The sequence below is a fragment of the Lutjanus erythropterus genome, chromosome 13 (assembly GCF_056507025.1).
Source record: "Lutjanus erythropterus isolate fLutEry1 chromosome 13, fLutEry1.hap2, whole genome shotgun sequence".
Classification (NCBI taxonomy): Eukaryota; Metazoa; Chordata; class Actinopteri; order Lutjaniformes; family Lutjanidae; genus Lutjanus; species Lutjanus erythropterus.
Genome location: NC_139329.1, coordinates 12,910,771 through 12,936,808, shown reverse-complemented (window position 1 = coordinate 12,936,808; position 26,038 = coordinate 12,910,771). Strand labels below are relative to the sequence as shown.

Below are 26,038 nucleotides of genomic sequence, written 5' to 3'. Positions count from 1 at the left end.
AATCAGAGCCAGCCCAGATTGCTCCATCCATTCATCCACTTTTTCCTCTGTCTCCCCTCTGCTTTTCTCCAAATGCTGCTTCCTGTGGCGACCTCCATCCCTCTTTCCATCCTCCATCCCTCTCTGAATTTTCCCTCTGAGTTGGTGATTGATGGGGGTTGTCCTCGGAGCCCTTTTCGATATCTTTCCATAGGAACACGTACATAGGCAAACAAACACAAACACACACAGTCCATGCACACACATCAGCACAGCAAGACCAGCACCAGGCAGAAGCAACAGAGGGAGCTGCACAGGTTTAATAAGAAAACAAGCCACAGTGTATGGTTGAGACAGCATTAATCTATCACTGAAACCAGAACCTGGGTCTGTGTTTGTTTTGCACACCAGAGAGAGAGGCATTCTGGGAACACCCTATCACAGCCTGCTATTGTGCAAAGGTACAATAATGTGTTGAACGCTGCAAATGTATTCCTGTGGAGGTATAGGAGATTATTATAGAGCAGCAGTGTGAGCGCAGACCTGAGCTCTGACAGTGTTGCTCCAGTGTAAGCGCTGCACTGCTGCATGAACGCACACTGACAAAACAACTCTGATAAAATGAACATGGCCACAGTGTTTCCACTGTCTCTGCATTGCACACGAGCACACATGTGAATAAAAGATACCACACACTGCATTACACTCTTAGGAATGAGGTTCTACTCAGGACCACTTGCTTGTAAAGAACCTTTTTGCTGAAAAAAAAAGGGTTCATCAAGGGTCCTTTCTGAAACAAAGGGTTCCATTAAGAACTTTTTTTGTAAGAAAGAGTTCTTTGAGGATTGTTGATATCTTCAAAGAACTCCTTCTTGATAGAGCCCCCCTGGGTGGGTTCTAGATGAAAATCTTGGAATATAAAAGGGTTCTTTACAGAACACTCTGCATGGATTGTAGATGAAACACTGGCGATATAAAAGAGATCTCGGCAGAACACCCTGTGTGAATTCTAGATGAAATGCTTGGGATATAAAAGGGTTCTCGGTAGATCATCCTGAATGGGTTCTTGTCAGCACCATTGGAAGGTGGAAAGGTTCTAAATAGAACTGAGAGAGAGGGTACTGGGTGTAACTATTACTCATAGAAGGGTTCTCTGTAGAACCTTTCATAGGGGGTTCTGGGTAAAACTTTTGACAGATGATTCTAGGTACAACCTTTTTTGTTGGGTTCTAGACATAAACCCTTGGAAGATTTCCAGTTTTCTACCAGGAACCAAAAAGGATTCTCCTATGAGGACAAGTTGAAGAACCCTGTATGGTTCTCGTTAGCACTTTCCTTTCTAAGAGTGCAGTCTTTCCGTTGTCTCTGCATTGGACACACATATGTACACAAAAGATGCCACACACTGCACTCATCACATGCATTAAAGTGAAACTCAGCATGTGACTGCAGTCTGGCTTATTGGTAATGGGGGAAGAGGAAGAGAGGATGAGGATAAAGTCCTCATTTAGATATCTAATCCAGTGAGCAGTCTGTCCTGTGTGGACCATCATCTCCCGTCATTAACAGCAGGCCAGCAAGATTAAACAAGATCAATGTTTATCACCCACTGTGTGCGAGGGAAACCAAGTGTTAAACTCCCCCAACTCATCACGATTTATCACAATATCTGCTATCAGAGCTACACTAACAACGGAAATCTATGATTATGTCTCACATATGTAGTAAAGACCAATATTAATCAACTTAAATGCTCCAAATCTGTGATAATGTTCATGATGAACATGATCTCATATTTTTTTTTTTTATAAAATACTCCATCAGTAGGATTTGCTTTTAAATATATGCCAATCTCGCACCCAATCCAAATATTAAGACAAGCTGAGTGACTCGTTTGTAACTTTCAGCCCATGATTATTCATGGGGCTAACTGAACATTTAGGGGCAGATCCTCAATTTAGTGTTTGACAGACGCAGCCGTTTCTCAGTCAGAGATATCCATCAAAACCAAGTTCACGCACATTCAAACAATTAATTATTGAAATTACCCGATTAAACAGCAGCTGCAGTGTCAGGGCAGAAAGGGCAGCAGTAATTATGAGTCGATAACTTGTGAAAAATGACACGACAAAACTGTGGCCAGAGTCTAAACGGCAGACTTGTAGGATTCACAAAGAAAAATGTCAAATTCTCACTCTCCACATCCTTGTTTTTAACCCTGTATGATACAGTGTTGCCTCAGGGCAACATAACCATTTTCGGCCTTTTACACTTACACAATACATCCTCCATTATGGCGCAATACTACTAAAAAAAAGGCAGGCCCTAAGGAAACTAATAGCAGTGTTTTAATTTATCACAGGACTCTCTAAGAGGCAGGCCTGTTGGAAACTAATAGCAGTGTTTTAATTTGTCACATGACTGGCTGGAGGCCATGTTGAATCCCTTTTTTGCCTTTGTGCAGCCTTCCTCACATGTTCAGCTCCATCATCTCTCTCCACAAAAATGGTCTGAAAACGTCTTTTTCTGTCATTTTTCAATCTGGAAAAAAATGGATTCTTATTAATAGATGAGTTAAAGGAGTAATATGTAATAACTGCACACCCAAAAGAGTACAGCAGTCCAAATTGTGAGTTGGAGAAGGTATATTAAACAGGTTGAAATCCTTTTTAATAAATAATCTGGTTGAAGCGAGTTGTTTCTTGGGATGATCCTGGTGACTTATTTCCCTGTCTTTTATGTAATTTTAATGCAGACTAGTCATCTAATCAGTGAGAAAACACTCAGAAAACAGTTCAAATTGTGCACAATTTATTAATAATTGACAATGTTTAACACTGTCTGAAAAGGTACTGCATTGATTAAGAGCCATTTGAAACCATTAATCACATTTCTAGAGTAGCAAAATTGTATTTTAACTGCTGCTGAAATGTGTTGCACTTTGCATCATGCATTATAAACATTGCACATTATCCTCCAAGCATAAGGCATAAGTGACGTCTTCTCCTGATTTTAAAGGCTTCATCACAGTAAAGTGACATCATTTTCTGAACTTGCCAGTGTGTTCTAGCTGTTCTTTTATTTGCCTTTATGCACCTAGTCACATCCACATTACTGATGATTATTCATCCAATGCTATCACTGTGTTAATGTTTCATGAAAGCAACACTAGACAACCCTACAGTATTGCTGCAGTAGCAATATCAAGGTATTTGGTTAAAAAACAGACATTTTGTCCATATCTCCCAGCAAGAACATAACACACATCACTACAGTCATTTCCACCCTTTGGAGTACACAACATGTCATCAGTCACGACCTACATGATCAATAATTACCAATATCAACCGATATTAAACTATTATGACAGGTTTCTCTGCTATAACGCCCCGGCCTATGACAACTAACTAACTAACCAACTTCTCAGACCGAACAGGATCACAGAGCCTGCAGGTAAATGTTAGCTGCCACACAGCGAGGCTAATGTTAGCAGTGAGCTCTGCTCTGCTCTGCTAGCAGGTTAAAGTCCACATGTCTGTGCTGAATGTGCTTATTAATTCCTCCAGTGCTTATGTCTCAGTTTATTAGGGCACGGCCTACGTACAACCTTATTTTAATTTTCTACATGAAAAAACTGACAAACCGTGCTGGTTGTATAAGCTGTCATCTGCCACTCTGCTGATAACAACATCCGGACTGCCGTCTGCTGAGGCAGCTTAAAGGGCAACAATTATCTGGCTTTGTACATGAATAAAATATTCATGAATAGTTTAAGTGACTAATATTTTTGGTGCCAACTAGCTAGGGTGGCCACATTTAATCATACAGTCGACTACCTGCGCACATCCCTAGTTGATTACCCGGTCCCTTCCTCCTGCAAGGAAGCTCAGGCAGGCTAAAGGAACGCTGCAGGAATGCAAGACAAGACAATAGCAAGCAAAAACAAGTCCTCCACTGTATGTTTTTCAACTATCAGTTGTCTGTCTATTAAAATCTGAACCTTTTATTCCAAAAATAAACTTCACTGCTCTGAAAATACACAGTCTGGAGTTTGAGTTCAGTGACTGCCTGCCTTACCGTCTGCCAGACTCCATTAACATATTGCTCAATTTAAAACACATCATTTATAAACATCTACTCTTTCTAAAAGATTGTTAATCATTTCTTAGAACTCATAAACAGACACTTATTTGGCGAACATTCAGTATTAGTTTGAACTCTAATTAATGTGTGTGTCATTTTCAGAGAAGTGAGTATTTCAACTTAGCATGTTTCCTAAATCTCTGATGGCACATCATGGCTCATCAATCATCATTTTATGATAAATTACAGTAAATATATTACAGATTTTTCCTTTAAGGTAATGAACTTTAAAGTGTACCCTAGAAAATATGTCTTGAAAATTTCTTCAAATCATGTTTAGAAAAAATCTTCCCATCATGTCAGTTTTTTTTACCAACAGGCATCATAACACGTTCCACAGAGGGTTAACATTTTTCCTTGGATTCATTTTGAGTAAAAGGAGTTATTTGGGCTAAACTCTGTGCACTCAGTTCCAGGTCTTGATCCTTAATGTGTGGCAGCGGCGCGTGTCTGTGTTTCCACAGCAAGGCTGGCACTACTAACGACACAGCAGCATCCCCATCCCATCCTTCTCAGCACATCATAAGACTGTAGAGACCATATGGTCTGATTAGCGCAAAGAATTAAGCCTTACACTGTCGAGGCAGAGAGACGGATAGAAAGAACGAAAGCCATGCACGTTCACTGGTTCCACTGAGAACAGACACAAATTGGTACAGTAGCTGGAACACAGTTAGAGGAAGTAAAAAAAAACACACACACATGCTCCACAAGCACAGGCACTCAAGCCAAGTTTGGAACTGACAGAAACGTCCGAATACAGATGGGAAGAACATAACAATAGAATACAACAGACTGTCCGAGCCAGATCACAAAACAAGCAAGAACAAAAAAGGTCTTTTGTGCGTTCTCCTTTGTGTTGTTTAGATCCTCTCTTTGCATATCTCCTCTATGTATCTGCCACACTCTCACAAGCACAAACACACTCAAAGTCACGTTTGAAAATGCCCATATAACAGCTCATGCTCTCTCCTGGATGCTCATCAGCTTTGAGAGGCACTACATTTTCTCTGGATCAAAGACACCTGCCACTGTAATCAGCCATCCTCTGGCTGTGATGGAGTTGTAGACTTTTTAGTCTCTGTGTTTCCTGGAATTGATTGAATAACTGAACCATGAGATGGACATCATCTTCAAACACATTTTCTAATCTGGGCCGCAATTCCCTTGCCTTCCACGCGGTCTTTTTGATCGCCAGTCAGACTAAAATACTAAAGAAAAAGCCTCTTCCTTCATTCTAGCATGGCTTTTTTGCATGGCAGTCATTTTCATCTTTTTAACAAAAGGCGCACTCACGCTGTGCAAATTGGTGTCGCACAATTACTGCAATTTCTGCAATTTGTGCACTTTACTCCAAAGCAAAGTTCATGGCATGTCAAAACATCTCACTAGGCAACTTGGCCAGCCATGTGATCTTTTTTCCTTGCATTAAAAATCTCCTTGTTCACAGTTCATCCAGCAAAGCTTTCCAACTTGTCTGTGTCCTGTGTGTTTATCAGTGCCTCCTTGGGCCACCGAGAGTAGAGCTGCAACCATTGTTATGCTCAGTTAATTGGACCTTTGGGTACAAAAGGTTGAGAAATTCAAGACCAAATAGATAAATAAGCACAAGCGCTGAATTCCCACGACATATCCCGGCACTTGCTCCAATTTTCCCTTGCTCATTGTAGCCTATAGGCGGGCTTGTCTGAGAGCTTGATTCATTAGAGTGCTTCAGGACAGTTCTATCAGCCTTTCGACTCAATCACACACCTACCTCTCCACCAGTTTGTAAACTATCAGCAACAGTCTGTCACAGCCCATTCTGCGACATATAAATTGTTGTTTAAAGTGATGTTTTGTGACTGGGAGCAAAACAGCTCCCGGTTAATCAATAGCACAAAATCAATTCTGCTCTCAAGGGAAAAGCCACAGAGAGGCTAGCCAGCATGCAAAAGGTGGAGCCAAAACAAAAGTTTGAAATGGACAGAGGAGATGGCAGGTGTGAGGGCATCCAGCCAGTGAAATAAACTCTAGTCATGTAGAAGAACAGATAATTGTGTGCTAAAAAAAAAAAAAGACTGGTAGAAGTACTGATTGAACTTCTTTACTCAAGTAAAAGTGAAAAAAGCCCTGAAATGCACTCCAAGTAAATAAAGTAAAAGTAAAAAGTAGCCCTCTGAAGGACATTTCTACTAGTCGTTTCTGTGCTAAGATAACTGAAGCCCATGTTTTCTCTGCCCTCTCTGTCTGTTTTCTGTTGTTAACAGAAACCTTGTTCTCTGTTTTGTTACATCTTATTTGTCTTGTTACATCTATTAGAACTTGTTACATCTTTTGGTACTTTTTGTCTTTCTTCTTTTTTGTTTTGTTATGTCTTTTTCAACATTTTTTGTTGTGTTAGGTACAACCTTTTATGTTACTTGTTTTTCTTCTTGTTTCATCACTTTTTGTCTTGAATTTGGCTTTTTCGTCTTCTGTCTGTTTTTCATCTTGTTACATAATTTTTCGGATTGTTATGTCGCTTTTTTATCTTTGTATGTATTTTTTTGACTTGTTACATAATTTTTTGTATTCTTATGTCTGTCATGTATGATATGCACTTTTTAATATACCAAGGAATCATCTTTGCTATGTGATATTGTTTCATCCACTTAGGTTCAAATCAGTATTGATGTTGGGAAGGCAGTGTGCAATTAAAGTAGTTGATAATAAATAATAAAAGTAGTTGATAATTCACCTCAAATGCATCAAAACTAAAGTAACAATCCTCTTTTGAAATGTAAGAAGTACAGATATTTGGGTTAAATTGTAGAGAGTAAAAATTAAAAAGATGTCAATAAAATAAATACTCAAATAAAGTACAGATAACTGAAAACTCTACTTAGGTATTTGTACTAAGTTACTTCCCATCCCTTGTGTTAATTAGACATCATTACAAATGGAGGCAATCACAGCAAACCCCATAGCAGAAAATTAAATTACATCAACAAAACACTCAAACTCAACCCTTTGTCTCCAACAAAGCTGGTGTCAGCGCATCATGGAGTAGATTTAATAAAACAAAACCTTCTCGGTTGGTGATAAGCTGCTTGTACAACAAGCGAGTCGGGCTCATTTATCACACAGGTAGACATCAGGTTGCACAGAGGCATTCTGGGAATCTGTGCTGTTGGAGGTCAGCGAGACATTTACCTGACAGTGCCTGCCTCCGTGCAGTGTCTGGAGTTGACAATGTCTGTGGTAATGGGCATCAATAATGCAGACCCTTGGCCAGATAAAAACTCCCTGTCGCCATGAGTGTCCTCAGAGCACCGTGCCTTATGCAGCACTCACATCTCCCACTGCACCTCACACAACAAACTTAGCGTAATTTATGTGGGGCAAACATTTGAGGTTTCTGCTATAATGAGATACACAAACGCTTGTGTAAATACAGACATACATATGCATTTCACATCTTCAGCAGTATGACTATGTTTTTTTATAACTTATCCTCATCTGACATCAGTGCACAAACATCTTCTCTTCCTCACTCTTCCAGTCGTTCTGGTGGTAGGGATTCACTGATCTGATCCGGTGTCAGGGTCGATATTAACCTTATTAAGCAGATGAGACGTGACCAATTCACATTAACTGCAGTTTCTCTCATTCTCATTATAGTCTCATGATAACATTTGGTGTTTCTGCTATCAGTTATGTTCATTAAGTCACGGCAGGCCTCCGACCGATTTTACTGCCACAAAGTGTCCTTCAAAGAGAAAGGACAGCATCAGTCGTTTCAGCAAATGTCCAATAACAGCATATGTTTACGTTCACGTGACAGAGACCTCCAGCTGTCGTTGAATTTGTGACTCTCGTCGGTCAGAGTGCGGTGTGTGTGACGAGGTCAGGGTGGTGTACGATCAAGTCGTCTGACTTTGACACTCTTTGTTTTTTAACCTTAACGCTAACCAAGCTTAAACCTGACCAAAAACTTAACAATAGCATTGTAACATCATAAAAAGGATGTTTTTCCGGTGTTTTAAACACTTTTGAAGGGCACAGACTTGTGATTGTTGTCCTTCTGTTTGAGGCGTCAGATCAAAAGACACGTCTGAAGGGCTGTGACAAACTGCTTCTTTTGTCACTTAATGGACTTGGAGGACTTGTTGACGAATCCCTGGCCCTGTGTCACCTTACATAAAAATGATTGAGTTCTAAGTTCAAAGGACCAGTGTGTAGGATTTAGTGGTGTTCAACAGTGAGGTCGCAGGTCGCAACCAACTGAATAGCTCACATCTGACACTCGCCTCCCAAGTCTGGAGGAGAACCTAAGGAAAGTCTCCCAATAGTTGTAAAGTCGAGGACAGTTGAAAGTCAAATTTGGGACAATCACAGAAAAAAAAGTTAATTTCAAGACCTGCTCGCTCAATACATACAAACAGCCCATTCTAAGGTAAAAAAAAAAAAAAGAGCCTCATGTAAGAACATTTTCATATTCTTATCTTAAATGTATCTTCTTTTTTTTAAAACAAAGGGCTTGTACAAACATGCTTCGTCACATTCAGCAAATGCTCATAACTTCAGATAACTGTGTAAATGATTCGCCTATTTGAGTACGCGTTCATGTAATTTATAAATTACCATAATTAACGCCCCAATAATGCCATATAAGACTAAGTTTCGTGTTAATTCATTATAATTGTATCAAAGAGTAAAAATAAGACCTTTACCAGTTTGAAGTCGTGATTTCAAAGATTCATAAAGGAAAATCTGTCACTTTAACAGTGTCAGCAGTGAAATTTAGGGACCCGCTGAAGCCGAGGAACGGGAAAAACGAGCGCTGTTAGTGCCGTGTTACCTGAGTTACTGAACTATCACTGACTGTCACTGAAGTATAGAAGAAAAGTCTCGTTATGAAAATGGCTTCAAAGGAAAAAGAACACCACAGCAAGGGATGATTGATGACTGCAGCGGGAGGAGGGGGTCAAGGCGAAGTTTCCATCATAAAGGTAGAATTTAAGTGAAGATGTTTCCATGGACAGAGACTTCTTAAATCCACATGTGAACATATACAGCCATTACACCTGACAGTGGGTAATAATACATCATTAAATAAATGATGATAAGCTTGATGTGTTAATTTACAATTATATTATAATTTGAACTGCAGTGAAACAGGATAATGTTGGCATAATTATAAAGTGTAATTTATTTTTTAAATTCAAATAGTCTTGAAACTAGTGAAAGTGGTGATCTGGACCACCCGTAAATCGTGCTCATACCTGAAAGAAAACTCAAAACACAAGAAAACTGAAAAAAGCGACAAGTTCTCAAGTCTTAAAACCCATCTGTTAGTATGACTGGTTCTTGCATGAAGCTCAATGGTTCTTCATATCATGTAGTTAAATACTTATATGAATATCAGATTTCATTTTTAACCATATTCTACCAAAAGATCTAACTAAATCTTGCACACTGGGTCTTTAAATTGGGATCACTTCTCAGTATCGGCAGTAAATCGCATCGGGAGTCAAGACACAATATTCTGCCTTTCTATCTCTCTATCTTTTGCTTTCTGTCTTTATGCTTCTCCAAAGGGCAGGTCATTCTTTTCTTCTCATCCTTCCTCCATTTGCCCCGCAAACAATCTTCAGACAAATACGAGCACACATTGCCCTTTTCACAGCGGTACAGTACTATATTTTTTTTCCTGCCCCCCTCGTGCCCCGTAGCCATCCACTCTACACTACAGGCTAGAGTACATGCACACCTCATTCCCCTCCTACCACCCCAATAGTTTCTCACTTCTGCCCTCTAACCATCTGACAATTATGTTTCACCAAGCTGACCTCATCTGCAGTACAACTCCCTGCCTCTGATCTGGCTGCCCTTTACTTATCTTCAGTAAAGCTTATAGGCACGCAGCAAAAAACAATCTCACACCGGCGCGCGTTTACACACCCCTTCCATCTTTTTGTGCCTCTGTCCGTCCACCCGTCTGTCTAAGGTTTCTCACCTTTGCCTCACTTAACCTTCTTGATCTTAAAGCTATGCTCTTTTGACTGTGCCCCCAGCATTACAGCTTGCCCTGACCTTTCTGTGTCCCTCAGAGCAGTGTCCTGCCCACCCCCTTTTAAATATCTCTTCCACATGTATAGGAGAGCCGCTTTCCTCCCTCTCCCTCTGCTCTTGTTCTGTCGGCTTAATCCCATCTTTAAAAAACTGTGACAAACACACTCCCCTTCCCTCCTACATGGCATCAGATACATGCTAAGACTGTAGAGAGGAGAGGACTGCAGGGATGTTGCTTAGACACATTCATTTGATATCTGAGAGACCACAGAGAAGAAATCAAGTGCTGCAGGCATGTTACAGCTTCACAGCATGTCGACAAAAACAACAAATCTTGAGAATCTCTGCTGCAGGGTATCTGAAAGGACAATCATAACATTTAACACAGGCAAAGGCTGATACACAAACAAATTTAACACAATTAGACATGTGCATGATGAAAAAAACCCTCATGTATATGCACATGCAACCACAAACATGCTCGCAATCACACAAAAATAAAGCATAATCACCACAGGCCATTTTTTTTTTACTAAATTGAATAAATGCAGACAGCTTTTTATGAAATTGTTTTCTACTTAAACAAACAGCCCCACAGTCACAAATTACAAACAAAAATGAGATCGGGTCTCTTCTCAATTCATTTCACATCACAAGGGGAATATGCAAATATAATGGGGGAGAAAAAAACGAGTATGAAAGGGGAAATTGGATTAAAGACAGCATGAGGCGAGATGCTGACTGTGAGACGGGAGACAGGAAGGAGGGAGGAGGACGGAGAGAGCAGCAGAAGAAGAAGGTTCCCTGACAAAAACAGGCTGAGGAGAGGTGATTACCGCCAGCTGAATGCCACCCTGCCCACAGATATACCTAAAGGAAGAGGGAGAAACCACTCCAGTACCCCCCATCACCACCACTCCAACTCACAAAGGACTGCACCACTCGTTCAATACTCCTCCTAACCCGTCAAATATCATTAACAGATTCCCACTCAGGTGCAAAGAAAAGGATTCTTGGGGTGGGACAACCAAAAGCAAAAATTCCCCACCAATACAAATCTAAAGTGACGTCCTCTGTGGGCCAGGAAAAATCCTTTACAGGAAGAGCTGTAGCAGTCCCTCACTCCCTCTCCTCAAAACAACACCACATAACCAGTTTCTGTGAGTCATGAGTCATGGCCTACTTCCATTGCTTTTACTTTCCTTTTTTTTCCCCTCACACTGCTGGTTTGATACACAGAGGCTATGTCAGAAAAATATCACTTCATTGTTTCCTCTAGGGATTTTTGGTGTACTGAATATAGTTTAGAAGGTAAATATTTCTCCAACATTAGCAGGGGATCGAGCTGAGGAGAAAGGAGGGATGCTTTCATGGGGCCAAGAACAAGAACACTCTCCTTAGGCAAACAAGGTGATACTACAAAAATTGATGCATCACAGCGGGAGGAAGCGCTCGTCAGGGGTCCTAAAATGAAACTTTACGGTTGTTATTCACACCTTAATACAATCATGCCACCTCATTGGATTTTTGATTAAAACAAAACAAAAACCCTTCAACTCTGCACACATTTCTAATGTATTACGTAAAATATTTCATACTGTAGCGCATTTTTTACATGTGTACATGTAGACATCCTATAGGTGTTTATCTTATCTATCTAAGGTTTTCTTTTCCTTTTTCTACTATTTGTTTTGACCTTTACTTGTTTAAGGTTGCAAATTTGTGTATTTTCCCTAATCAGTAGTTGAAAATGCTGACAATCAACTGATCAATTAATAATAAATAGGATTTTTTTTCTCATTTATGTTAACATTTTCTTATTCAACAAAGGCTCAGGGAGACAAAACAATGTCAAATGAGGCCCAATTACAGTCATTTCTATACTACTGATTAATTATCAACTAATCTGTTAAATTCTTAATGGTGATTAATTGGTAATGATTAATCATTAACATCCTTACTTATTGTAAGGATATGAATACATGTATATTATTGTGTGTTTACTGTTTCTATGCAATGTCTGGCTAATGTACCAACTCTGATAAATCCATCTGTCTATCTATCTGTCTAACTATCCACCTCTCATACTGCACATGCAGTAAAGTCCTAATTAGATCCCAACCCTCCAAAACTGTTTTATTATGACCTCCAAATAAGTGCAGCTTTATAAAATTAATGTTCCATACATATACTCTGATAATGAGTAATACAACCTAATTTTCTTGTTACGTTAAGGAAAGTTTTGGGCAAAGTATAATTAGAAAGAAAAGAAATTAAGTGAAAATGTTTGTTTTGTTTGTGCCTAAAGAGAAAGTAATTCCTGACTTTGGGGGTGCAATTAAAAAGTAAGTGGTGTAATGAATCACAGTGCCATGATGGTAATATATGTAATATAAGAATATTACTTCAGAAATGAGCATGAGTAAAAAATAAATCCCAAAATGGTTAAAAACAAACAAAAAAAAAGTAATTGTGAGCAGTCACATGTGACAATATGTCGCATGATTGGATTAAATAATGAATGAAACGATGACTAATTGTATCAGATCTGGATAACAGAAGCAGCAGATATGAGAGCTACGGTAAATTATTTTAATCCTACTCATGACTATGAGAAACAAACACATTTTGGAGTATATAAGCCTGTTTATTTTTTTAAAGGGACAGTTCACCCCAAAATCTCTGACTATTTCGATAATCGATTAATTGGTTTGAGTAATTTTGAGTAAGACAAAAAGTCAAAATTCTCAGATTCTCTGATTAAATGTGAGTATTTTCAGGTTTCTTTACTCCTTTATGACAGTAAACTGAATATCTTTGGGTTGTGGACAAGAAAGGACATCAATTTAGGCTTTGGTAAACACTGATCGATATTTTCCAACATTTCCTGACATGTTATAGATCAACAGTTTGAGAGCGTTTTCAATGATGTCGGCCGTTTGAGATGTCTGCCTTGTCTTGCATATAATGAAACTAAATGGCAGTTTGCTAGTGGTGCTCAAATTGACAAAAAAAAAACCCTTTCAGCTTCCAGTAAACATGACCTGGTTACTCAACATAACATCACTGTCATTCAGAAAGCTCCTATATCCAAAATTGTTACTTTTCTGGAAATTAAAAAAACTAAACAGTTTTAAAACTAAATGAACGCTGTTTGGCCAACGTTAGAAGCTCTCTTTTTAACACTTTTCAACAATTATATATTTGTAAAACCCACAGACAGACATAAAGGGTGACCAATAGCATTGATGTATGAAAAAATAAAAATGTCAAAATATGGAGATATGAGGTTTATGCCTGACAGCTATGATAATCATAAACTCAGGAACTCACACCAAAATAATCTAGAGAGAGAAGAAGCACCATGGGCCCGAGTAAAAATATGCCTTATTGATTTTGTTGTGAACTGTCCTTTAATTGGACGTGCATTCCCTGAATAAAATATGTGCAAACTGTGCCACTTCTCTCTCTGTCCTGATAATCAAACATTTTGATAGCATACTTAGCCCATTACAACCTTATTATTCAACATTTATTCAAATAAAACCTTTTAACACTGTTTTTGATTAGTACAAGAGACTACAAAGATGGCTCAGTGTTCAAACATGTCACGTCTTGGAGCCATGGGGGGGGACAGAGGATGAGTTTTTCCGTAAGCGCATTTTCTTTCAGGTAAGTATGTCAATAAGGATGGACCCCATACTGAGAGTAATCCAGTACTGCTGCTCCATCTCCCCCTTATCTGCAGTGTGCCAGAATAATTTATCTAAGATATCTACGTGTCAAACTAGACTTTTTAATCTCCATTTGAACAGCACAAATAACAGCTCTTCTGATGGCTCTAATCACAAGGCTGAAACTCACAGCAAACTTATTAACATAAGAAAGCTTCGCACCAGTGTGATTAGCATTTCATGCCCAAATTAACCGGTTAATGAACATACTCACCACACATTTAGTCAAATCTGCATTCACCAGTTAATAAGCACATGTACATTTTTCTCCATACAGACTTTAATGAACGTGTGTATTCTTGGAGACATCCAGGAGAGCAAACATTGAGCAGTGATTCCTGTTAACAGAGAATCAATCACTGAGATAAATATTTACATATAGGCTAGAAATGATGGCTGCTTTTAATGGGTCACTAGTTGGCAGAATAAAATGCATTCCTCAAATTAGTGACACTCGGTGCAGAATAGGAGACAGAAAGAAGCCCTCGGCAATATCAACTCTAAAGACTTTAAACACAAGGAGGAAGAACTTTTAAACACAGAAGCAAAATACAGCTGGACTCAATAACGTAACAGCCAATTTAGTTATTGTTTGTGACTGTTCGGAACATGTAGTTTAAAGTGGTAACCTTATTTTAACAATTAGACATGAAACAACTAACTGAACAAACAGTTCAGTCCAGGCATGATGGGAAATGTGGGCCATGATGTTGTTTCTAACTTCAATACAGTGCCTTGAAAAATATCAATATTTGATACCATTTGTGATTAACCTGACATGCAGATGGTTTGTTACACAGAACCATCTGGGAAGTCATCCTTAGAAGCTGTTTGGAAAAAGGCAAGCACTTTAAAAAAAAAAAACACTTGGCAGGTGATTGGATGAACCATCTGTCCATTGTGTCTAACATGGGCATCACATGGGTATTTTTCCGTCAAGAAAAGCCTTCAGTGCTGTTCTTTGCTCTTCTTTCAATGAAGAAACACAGATCTGATATAAGTGATGCTATCACAGTATCTACACAAACCTCTTCAGGAGGCGCCATCACTTGTTCGAGACGACCCCCATACCTGCCAGCAGTCCCTCCTAGGACGCTGACTGGCTGCACCACTTTAGGTGCAGAGCCAAACAGATAGCTTAAAGCCTGGCAAGATGGACTCTTGTGTGATACTGCATAAGTCCTCGTTTTAATTAGCTCAAATTTGACCAGTTAAAGTTACTGTATTACACTGTTAATACAAACTAACCACTTCAGGGCTTGACAAGAAGTGTTGCCTTCTTTCCCAGGGTAGGTAAAATCCCACATTGGGCTAGTTAACAAGCAAATCAGTTGCTTGATTGGGCATTTGGCAAAAAAAGAATTAAACATATTGTTTTACAGTTAACAAGTCCATCATTGTCATGCTATTTTCAATATGCAGAATGTTTGTTGCTCGCATCAGTGTCACACTGTGTCCTTACTCTGATTCATTTACTTATAAAAGTGAACAAATAAATGCACAAAAGCCCACTAATAATAATAAAAAAAGATCATCTATGTGTCACAGCAATCCTTTTGAAATTGAAATTTAGTATTTTTTCTGAATAGGATCTATTATCATTATTCTTAATATCATAACAGAGCAGTGACATTGAAATGAAATGAAATTAGATGATGATGATTAGATGATTCAATTAAACATTAATATATTACAATTTATTTTGGGTTACCTAGATTAATCCAATTCATAAAAAGTAATGCATAGACTAATCAATAAATTAGTTGATAGATTAATTAACTGATGATTAGATTAATCCAAAACAGCCCAAGACGTTATACTTGGAACCATAAAGAGGAGGTTAGGATTAATCTTCTCTCTCAACAGGACTGTTTATACTTTACAAGGTGTCAGCTAATTTTAGTTTAATGTTAACATTTTGATAACAGTTCACAGTCTGGACACTGAGTTAAGTGTTTGGATGAGAGCTTCTCCAGAAAGGTGCGAGCAGCAACACCAGAGGTCAAACAATCAGCCTGTTCCAAACAGGCACGTTTTGAACGGGCACTGTGCTGGTTTACTTAAATAAAGATTAAACCTGACAATTAACTTTACCCTTTGTTGGTGAATTGATAACCACTAAAATATAAAACAATCTAGGTTTTGTATAGGGGCAAGTAAAAACCTAACAAGAAGATTTCTGACCCACTTGCCCAACCAGACAAGTGAAAAAATACTTTCACTCTGCACTACCTGTACCTGTATCAAATTAAAAGCCGCCCTCGCAATTCAAGAGAGAGTGCAAGGTGGTAAGAATCTTAACATTACACTCAGGAAATCTGATTACTGCTTTGATGTCCTTTCATATTGAATTAAAAACATTTAATATTAATTTTAAATTCATGGTTTGTTGTTTTCCTTGTCCGTACTTAATACATGCAGATGTTATGGCAATTCATGACATATTTTTGCCACTTTGACTTTTGGATCTCAAGCTGAAAAAGTCTGGAAACTCCACTTTAAATTAACAACGGTAAGAGTAGAGGTGGGGGGAAACTGATTCTTAGATGCACCCTGATTCTCTCCTGAAAGATAATGAATCAATGCAGAAAAGTCACTAATTGCACATTTTAACATTTTAACCCCAATTCTCTTGATCGCCTGCAACAATTTAAGACCGGGATATATGTTCCCCCTGGCAGAACTAACTAGATGGTGAAACACAATGGACATAAACATCTGTGTTGTGTTTACGGTTTAAACTAGGCTGCTTCTTGAATTCTGGTGATAGCTGAGCACGGGCAACTGCAGATGGATGCAATGCGAACCACACCCCCTGGCTTAAAAACCAGCATATGGAAGCATTTTGGCTTCAATGAAGTGGAAGGGAAAAGGGATCTGGACAAGAGCCACACAAGAGTCTCTAACTAAACTAATTATGGATCATTACAAATAGGCTGTGTTTTAAAAGCAGCACACAGTCACACAGTGAGGAAGATAAATCATGTTTAGTAATCAAAAATTTTGATGCATCAAGACGCATCATTTTATAATCGCACAGTGCAGAATTGTGAGGCGCTATGAGATTCCCACCCCTGGGTAATAGTAGCAGTTGTTGTAATAAAAGTAAGGAAGGCAACAATATTAGAGCTGTAGAAGCAGAGGATCATCAGCGCGCACAAAGTGTGGACAAGCTAAAAGGAAGACACAACAATTGAATAGACTACAATGATGCTGCAATAAAAAGCTACCTGCAATAGTACAAAGGTACATGTGGTACTGTACCTCTGTAACTGCCTCTGAGCAGCGTTATTTCAACTGCTACTGGTTTTTGAAGCTTGTCATGCTGTGGCACTGGATTGTGTTAGAGTGCACCTATTATTTTGTCTACCCTTTGTACGTGAATAAAGTAGTAAATATTTTCAAGGCTGGCGCTGAATGCTGCTGACTTGAATATTCTTTGAACTGCGGGTAGACTGCTGCCTGCCTGACGGCGTTTTCCTTTTGACATTCAGCAGGTGACTGTCGGCACCACGGACAGCTCTGTGCTACGGAGAGTTCACCACGGTAAAGTAAGTTGAGACGATGCAACACATGGGGCCTTATTAAAACTATTGTTATTGTAGCCGACCTGGGGTCACTACTAGTATGACTATGCAGCCTCGCACTTGCATACAAACAAACACCCACAAAGATAGCTACATATAAACAAAGCATCTCACTCGTTCTTTTCTCTTGCTCCCTCATCTATGAGACAGACCTCAGATTTATTGCAACACCCAAGCAAACAAACATGCAACGGTATGAGGCGAATTCATGTGGGAGATTAGGTTAAATCTCAAAAAATAAAAATAAAAAAAAACATCTAAAATGGAGTCCTTCACTCAGAGAGACGTGTATGCAGGGATTGGGAATGAGACAAGCAGAAGAAAGGCCTGTCCGCCCAGACTCCTGTCAGGATCCTGTCTAGAAAGCTGTAGTCACAGGATAAAGGACATGCCATGCCTTTGATCAGGAGAGGAGAGTTTCACAGGTGAGAGAGGTAAAATGGAGGAAGGTATCTGAATATCTGTCAGGCTAGAGCGGCTTATTTCTGTTACGCATCTGTGGAGAACGTCAGAATTCTGACTATTTTTTGCTCTCTCTGAAAAAAACCTCCAGACACCCCTTCGCAAGAATGTGTCCCAATCAGGCGTGCAATTACAATCTCGAGCATGCTGTGCAATGTAACAGCAGCAGGCAATTCAAATGAAAACAGTGCACAGTGTTTCCTGCACACTGTGTAGCTCAATTACAAAGCAAATCATTTTGATTCCTTGTTTTTGTTTATTCGTTTTTAAGCTTTAAGTCTAACTTTGCCGAGGAGCAAAACAAAACTTGGGAGTTTCACCTTTCCTCCAGGAATCTGAGGAGTTGACTGACTGTGGCAGTGCTATACTTCAAATCCCTGGGACTAGAGAGTGAATGAGAGGAGGATTAGAGGGGTAATGCCAGTAGATGAGAGAGGGAGGGAGAGGGTCGAAGTGGTTTGCCACTCTGTAAGGATTAGCTCTAAAAACAACTTCACAGTCACAAACTATGTCAATCAAGGATGTAATTCAACCAGTTCACAAAGACACTTAAAGTGAAAAACTCATCTTGTGAGCTTGTAATGTTTAGAGTTGAAAAATCCTGTGCATATCACAATAAATATAAAAACGTTGAAAAGCATAAAAGAGCCAACTGAATGTGGAGCTCATATTTCAGGTATATGGAGCCGAAAGCGAACACAAATAGGTCAACTTGCCAAAGTCAATTTTTACTCCTTCCTGTACAAACAGTTATATTCATTACCAGCTATCAAATAACAACAGAGAATAAAATTAATTGTGAATTTTAATCTAGGGCGGCAATGTTTATAAAATGTCAGAAAATAGTAAAAGAAAATGTCCATCCCAGTTTCTCAGAGGTGATGTCTTTAAAGGTCTTGTTTTGTCAGTCCAAAACCCCAAAAACATTCAGTTTAATATGAGAATAAACTCAGGAAATCTCTACAATTGACAATCTATTTGCACAAAAACTACTCTAACCATAAACTGATTGTAAAAACAGTTTAACAGTTGAATTATTTTTGAAGTTTTTGCTAGATTTACTTGTCTGGTGCATCATTTTACATGCCCCGGGCAAGCGGGCAATTCATATTTTGAGCCCTGCTGACTGTGGAGCTGATATTTCAGGTGTGTGGATGGATGGATGATAATGAGGAAGCACACCTGTGGAATGATCCTGTGCTGCAGCTACACTGACAGCCCTGTACGGATGTGATGGATGTGTCAGGCCTGTCGAGGGGCTCCACTGATGAAGACTGAGGTGTCCAGATGGCAGCACAGTTTTAACCATGTGGAGCATGCCATTAAAATAGGGCATCCACCACCACAATGCAAATAATACCCAGGGAGGGGGAGGGGGTACATGACTTATCTTAAGTGCAGATTAATGGAGGAATGTTCTACACACCTCGTTTGTCCTGAATCTTAACTGTGAGCTCCACGAACGGCTCTGACTCCCTGTCCAGCCTCCTGGTTATCGTGATATCTCCACTGTCGCGCCCCACGGTGACCGGGGAGCTTTCTGACTCCGGGTAAATGAGCTCGTAGGCGGCTGACTGGAACCTGGTGGGGCTCAGGCTCGTTATGACTGAGCCGATGCTGGCATCTTCAGACACATTAAGGGAAACCACCGTGCCGGGGTCAAGTAATGCCCTCGGCGAGCGTCCTGCCCTGCCTGTCCTGGCTAATTCAGCAGGACGCGTCGCCCAGCGCTGTGGCGCAATAGTCACCACTACACCTTTACTGGTCAGAGGGGGCCAGCCGTGGTCTCTGGCGAAAACATAGAATTTGACTTGAGAGGGGAGCCCCAGGATGGAGTCAACCAGCAAAACTTCGCCTGTTTTCGGGACTACATAGAAACTGCCATTTTTGGGGATGGAGATGTATGTCAACTCTGCGTTGTTGCCGCTGTCTGCGTCGACCGCCTCCAGTCTGTAAACTACACTACGGAGCGCGGTGGTGTCATCTAAAGTTATGTGGACGGTGTCTGCAGTGCGAAAAGTCGGTTCGTGATCGTTGGTGTCCAAGACGTCCACTTTTACCGACGCAACCTCGAAGACGGCGGAGTCCGCCGACACGCAGGTCTGACAGCACAGAGCCACGCTCAGCTGGTATTCTGAGCGAGCCTCTCGGTCCAAAACCCTGGAAGTTTTCAGCAATACATTCCCCCGCTTGTGGTGGGCGAAGGCGCGGAAATCTTCGCTGCCGTTTCCAGACAGTTTGAAGTGCATCCCGGACAGTGTTGGGCACCATTTTTGCGCGTTGATGCGCTTCACCGGAATGCTCAGTCCGTTTACTTTAGAAGCAGCCGGGGAGTTCTCAAAAATATGTCCGTGAAAGAATGGTAGTCGCCCCTGTGTTTGGTATCCAACAGCCGGTGTAAGAAGGCAGCATAATAAAAACCCCCAAATCATGTTGGTGGCAAGTTATGCACCTCCAAGCGACTCAGGGAGGTTGGTAGAAAATCATTAAAAAAGAAAAGAAAACCACTTGAGAAACGTTTCCCTCATAGTTATCCAAGATATGATCCTTCCAGGAGAGCCCTCTGAACTTAAAGCTTCTTCATCCCGGGAGATCCGTCTCTTGGCTCCATGCAGCACGGCTGCGTGCAGGCGAGCAGGCTGCAGGCTGTTGGCTGTATTCGTACCCAGCGTTCAGCACCAGAGCACCGGACAGCGCCAAGCGCGGGGGCGTGGCGGCGCACGGGGACGGAGCTCCTCGGTTGAACCCCACCCTGTGTGATGGTCAGTGAGGGTCCCCGCCTCAAACCCTCTTCAATCCACGCCGGGTGAGCCCGTGCAGCTGTACCACACCGTGTGCCACAAATCCTCTCTCAGTGTAAGGATGAGAGAAAATCACTCATCCCTCCAGTCCAGAGAGAGTCGACCAACCAACACTGCTGCTCCTGTGAAGCTCAAGAACCCTTCTGCAGCTGGTGTTGACTCATGCGTTGAATCCACCTCCTGGTCACAAGTCCTTTCTAAACTTTAGGTTACAGTTCCTAAAATGCACTGCATATCTGCAATCACACGTCCACACAATTACGTTTCATTTATAGCTTGAAGAAACTACAAAACGCTGGGAAATGCTTCAATATAAATGCAAATGCTCAGATCTGGGCTGTTAAACTGTGTAAACATGATGATTTAAGACTGCCTGCTCTGCTCAGCTCCATATGTCTCTGCAGCCAGTGTTATACACACACCAGAGTTCAAATTAACACTGTCACCCTGATTGCTCTTCCTCTCCCTTCCCACTCTGCCAGTGTGCCAAGCACCCACAGCACTCTAAACCTAATCTGTAGGTGGCTACTGCTAATTCCCACAGACTGCTGCACACTTCCAATTCCCCTCACCTCCCTGTACGTGACAAGTCGGAAGACTAAATATTACATGGACCGAGCAGAGGGCTCTGAATTGTCAAGAAGATAAGGAAATAATAGGCCAGAGAGCACTGTTGTACGCTCGATTGAGTTTGTCTCCCATGTCATGTCAACCTTTACTTTAGACATGCATGGATCAATGTTCATACTGTATGCAGTTGGGGTGTGATGTTAAGATGGACGCAGTGGCATGAGGTAGTTATGAAAGGCCCCAGTGTAAGCTATTATGATAAACCCCAGCGCACACACCATTGATGGCAGCGTTGGTGCTGATGCCAGCTGGACTGCCGCATGACATCTAAGTGGGGCATCGTCCCTTTGCACAGCTCCTTAGTCTTAATAAATTTTGTTCTTAAGCAAGCTGCCATTTATGTATCGCCTTTCTGTTATTGTCTATCATCAGATAATCAAACTTGACTTGATACTGACACAGAGACCTGATTGTGCAAGTAATAAAAAAAGAATTTGACTATGAAACTACACTAAAATGGATTAATTGTTAATGTAATGTTTCATGCAAAAATGTCAGTAAATGCTGTTTTAAGCCTCTTAATGGTTGGAGTTCAGGTGATCTCCTGCTTCCCCCTTATTATCTTAAACTGAATATCTTTAGGTTTTAGACTAAATTAAAAAAATCACCCCAGACATTTATAGATGCTGCAGCCCTAGATCACACACAACAATTAACATTAGCCTTTGCTGTTATTTCATAACCACTGATAAATAAAATAATTTGTATAGGGACAAGTAAAACCTGACTTTGGGCAAGCAGATTTCTAACACACTTGCCCAACTGGGCAAGTGAAAAAAAAAGAGTTTGAACCCTGCATTGGAACTTAAAATACCAAGATACATATTACCCAATACATTAATGCCCAAAATACAAAATAACTAATTTAACTGAATTGTTTTTATAGTTTATTTATAGTTTATGTGGTACATAAGTACATCATTTTGTTTTTAGATTGCTATTGACTATTTAAAAAAAAAAAAAAAAAAAGACTAACAAATTAAAACCATAGCTGAAATGGGTTTGTCTTTTCAAAAGAATATATAACAAATGGCATCATTTTGACTTCAAAATGATTTCTTCTTTGTACACAGGAGCATTTCTGTGGTGGCAATCTAAACCACTTGAGTTCATTTTTGGCCCGACACAAGACTCTTAACAAGAATCCTACACGGCTGATAGAGAACATGAAACTCGAAAATAAAGCAGATACCTGAAAGTACAAAAAAAATACAGCAGATAAATTCAACTTCAGACCACAGAGACTCGGTTAGAAGCTATAAAAGCACTGAAAGCTGAACACACAGACACTTCTAAAAACGTCTCTCTGGTTTCCTGTGCATCCTGCTTGGAGGCGATTTGGGCACACTCTGGCGCAACTCCAGAGATGTCCATCTCTCGCACAATTCACACAGCTTGGTGTGTTAAAAGTGGTAATGCAAAAAGAGTTTGACAGCAGCACGGACAAAAGTCACAATGGAAAAGCCCCATTGGAGGACCCACTCTCTATATATTTACGCCCCTGGCTGGACGTGTAATTCAATGCCATGAGTCGTTGCTCCGCTCATACATCTGTATTCAGTTTGGAAATTCATCAAAGCTCCCGCTGAAAGATCCTTATCAATTTGAAACCACAATCCATCACTGCAATTTTAGCCCGATCCACTCTCTGCAGTAAACTGTTCTTTTCAGGCAATAACTCTGGTAACTGGCAGTGAGCCCCCAGACAATTTTGAATCACAGCCTGCAGCTGGAGCACAAAGCTCATATTGGTTGATCGCTGTATTCTTTTACGTGGCACAAGCTGTGGGCTGTGTCACCAGGACACATGAGCCATCCCACACGTACTCACTGGTGTTTTTACAATCTCTGACCTGAGGGGAGGGGGAGCAGGCTTTTCAAAATCGTCATGCACCAAAATAACCTCAAACCAAAATATGACAGTGAGCCTATTGATGGTAAACGACCTGAGGCAACGTCACCAGTATTGTCACATAAGGTGAAACTGTGATATCTAAAACAGACAGTGTGTGAGAGGACCCCGTGCTCTTCTATTCTGCTCTGTAACTTCTCTTTGAACTCCCTAAGTGCTTCATGAATGCAAATCAAATCCTGTCTTTTATCATGTTGTCTCACATGGTGAAATTCACCGTGACTGCCAGCATGGGAGATAGCTGTAGCAGAGGCTAATTCAATCACAGGGGCCCAGGCCAGAGTGTGAGGGATAGTTTACTTGAGGGTTGCAGCAGTTATCTGCTGAGATGAAACGCCAACATACACCACATAAAAACAACAAAGCTGTAATGAATTAAAAAAAAAAAAAAAAAAAAAAAAAAAAATCATGAAACGGTCTCATCATCCCTCTTCCCCAACAGATAACTGAAAGCTGCAGGGCATTAAAGAGGAAAAAAAATCACACTGAAGAAAGCAGCCGACGAACATTAGAAAGCTTCATGCTTACTTAATGAATAATTGACCGAATCCATTCCCTTCAATCAAAGGGGAGGCAGACGTAGCTTCTGAAGGCAAAGGTTGTAGCCTTGTAGCATTTAAAGCAATCTACCTTTGCTTATGCGCTCCTCAGAGGCCAGAGGATGATGGAATTTGCGGGGTAGTGGAGGTCCCATAATGTAACTTCTATGTTCCGTAAGCTGTCACTTATTCTTGCTGGAAAAGTAGGATAAAAAAAAGAAAATGATGGAGGGTGGTGTTAAGAGGACTTGGCACTAGCATCAGTTAATAGGCAGTTTGTGCCATAGAGTAAGTAGTGTGTTTAAAGTGTCATAAAAATGGACTGTTCAGCAGAAGTCAATGACATAATTGGCTGAAACGAGCAGGTTTATTAAAGAATGACAGGACAATTAAAAAGGATGACAAAGCATCCAGCTCTGTGGTTTCTATTCATCTCTGAACATTTTATATATCGAACATTTGTGGAAAAAAAACCTACCCTGCATGTTCCCAAGGAAGAGCTGCAAAGAGCCATTTCTGGAAACACCATGACACCCGACAGGAGTAGTGCCGCTCATCGTAGTGTTCCCGTGCATATGGGCCCCTCAGGACATTTTCCCTCGTCAAAACCTGAGGGCAAAAAGCACTTAGAGGAGCTAGATAAATATAAAGACATTTCCCTCTTGTATTAGGTACGGTTAATTAGATTTGATCTGTGATCCCCTTAAGGCTCCTACCACCTACTGTAGTATTTAAGCTGTGCTGCAGAAACCATAACTGTTTATTAATAGAGGTATTAATTATGAAGCAACGTGTGCAACCTGGTTCAGAATTTACCTTCGCCAATAAAAATCACAGCCAACCAGTATCTTCTTTGTCGTCCGGTGGCTCCTGTTAGAGGTCGCCACAGCGGATTAGCTGCTCACCGGCAGACCAGGCCCCGCCAAACTCAATATGGAAACATTTTTGATTTGGCGTAGGCTTTTCACGCCAGATGCACTTCCAAACGCAAACCTCCCCATTTATCCAGGCTCGGCACTGGCAACTGGGAAATGCACAGACTCGTGCAAGGACATGTGGCCAGGGGGAGATGGGAATCAAACCAGTCTACAATTCTATATCAGTCAAGCGATATATCGGCCTGATATTGGTCTATCAAAGCTACATCAGTCCATATCAGTATTAGTACATATGTTGTCTCATATGGACTGATATGAATTTTTTTTTTAACATAACATAAAGCAGATTGTTTTTATTTGTTAGCTTTTTATGCAGCATTTTATGTATAATTGAACGTTTTTTCTTAATCTAAGTTTAATATATACATATATTTTGGTCTATTTGTGTTTTTCCCTTTATAATTATTTATAATAATTAAAAAGTTAACTGTTTCAGTTCATTGTTAAACTGTAAAATATCCTGCCTCCATTACATATTTTTGCCATAAGTATTAGCTGCTTTTGAGGGATCACTGAAAAAAACGTGTTTATGCATATATTCTCCATTCTGTATGTTACATTCTATGTTGGGATGCACAATATGGATATTTTTCACTTGATACCGATGATTGATAATTACCTGCTTCTCATGGCAGATAGAAATAAAATGATTCCACATTTTTGTATTTCAAAAAAGGTCATATAACCTGTAGTTTATGCACTGAGAGTAAGAAAGGCTCAGAAGTAGTGAGAAAAGATAGATGATTTAATCCTCCACAACTCTGACAGAAGCAAATCTAACTCTCAGTATGACAACAAAAACATCATCTATTTATGCTAGCAAAATACATTAAAAAATGTAACAAATATACTTTGGCTTTTATAAATCTAAGAATTTAAATAAATTAAACAAATTAAATACTTTAACATAATGTGTCAAATCAGATATTAGTATAGCTGATATAATATGCAGATACCGATATTAAAAGATATAGGTGTATAGGGCATTATTGGCCAATAATCTATCTGCACCGGTATCTATCGTGCATCCCTAATTCTATTCATATTATCAATATTAGCCAATATATTGGTATGAGAATTTTTCACTTACTAATATCAATATCAGCATCGGCCCCGAAAATCCAGTATCAGTCTGGCCCTAATAATAATGCAGTGGAAGTAGCATGAAGTTTTGAAAATGTCAGAAAAACAGCAACAAAACCAAACCTTCTCATTATCGAGCGCCTCTTTAGCCTTTTTACTTAGAATGCCACATCTCATAAAAGCTGACTTTTGTT

At 40.1% G+C, this 26,038-nt stretch overlaps 1 protein-coding gene across 1 annotated transcript in view; it reads right to left on the bottom strand.

The window, feature by feature from the left end:
- The window catches only part of LOC146316273 (neural-cadherin-like), a 122,492-nt gene extending 101,825 nt beyond the window's left edge, over positions 1–20,667 (bottom strand). Inside the window, exon 1 of the mRNA XM_084733973.1 lies at positions 19,368–20,667. Within this exon, the coding sequence (XP_084590099.1) occupies positions 19,368–20,373 (1,006 nt within the window). The 5' untranslated portion in view covers positions 20,374–20,667. The remainder of the gene's footprint in view (positions 1–19,367) is intronic.
- Between the last annotated feature and the right edge of the window lie 5,371 nt (positions 20,668–26,038).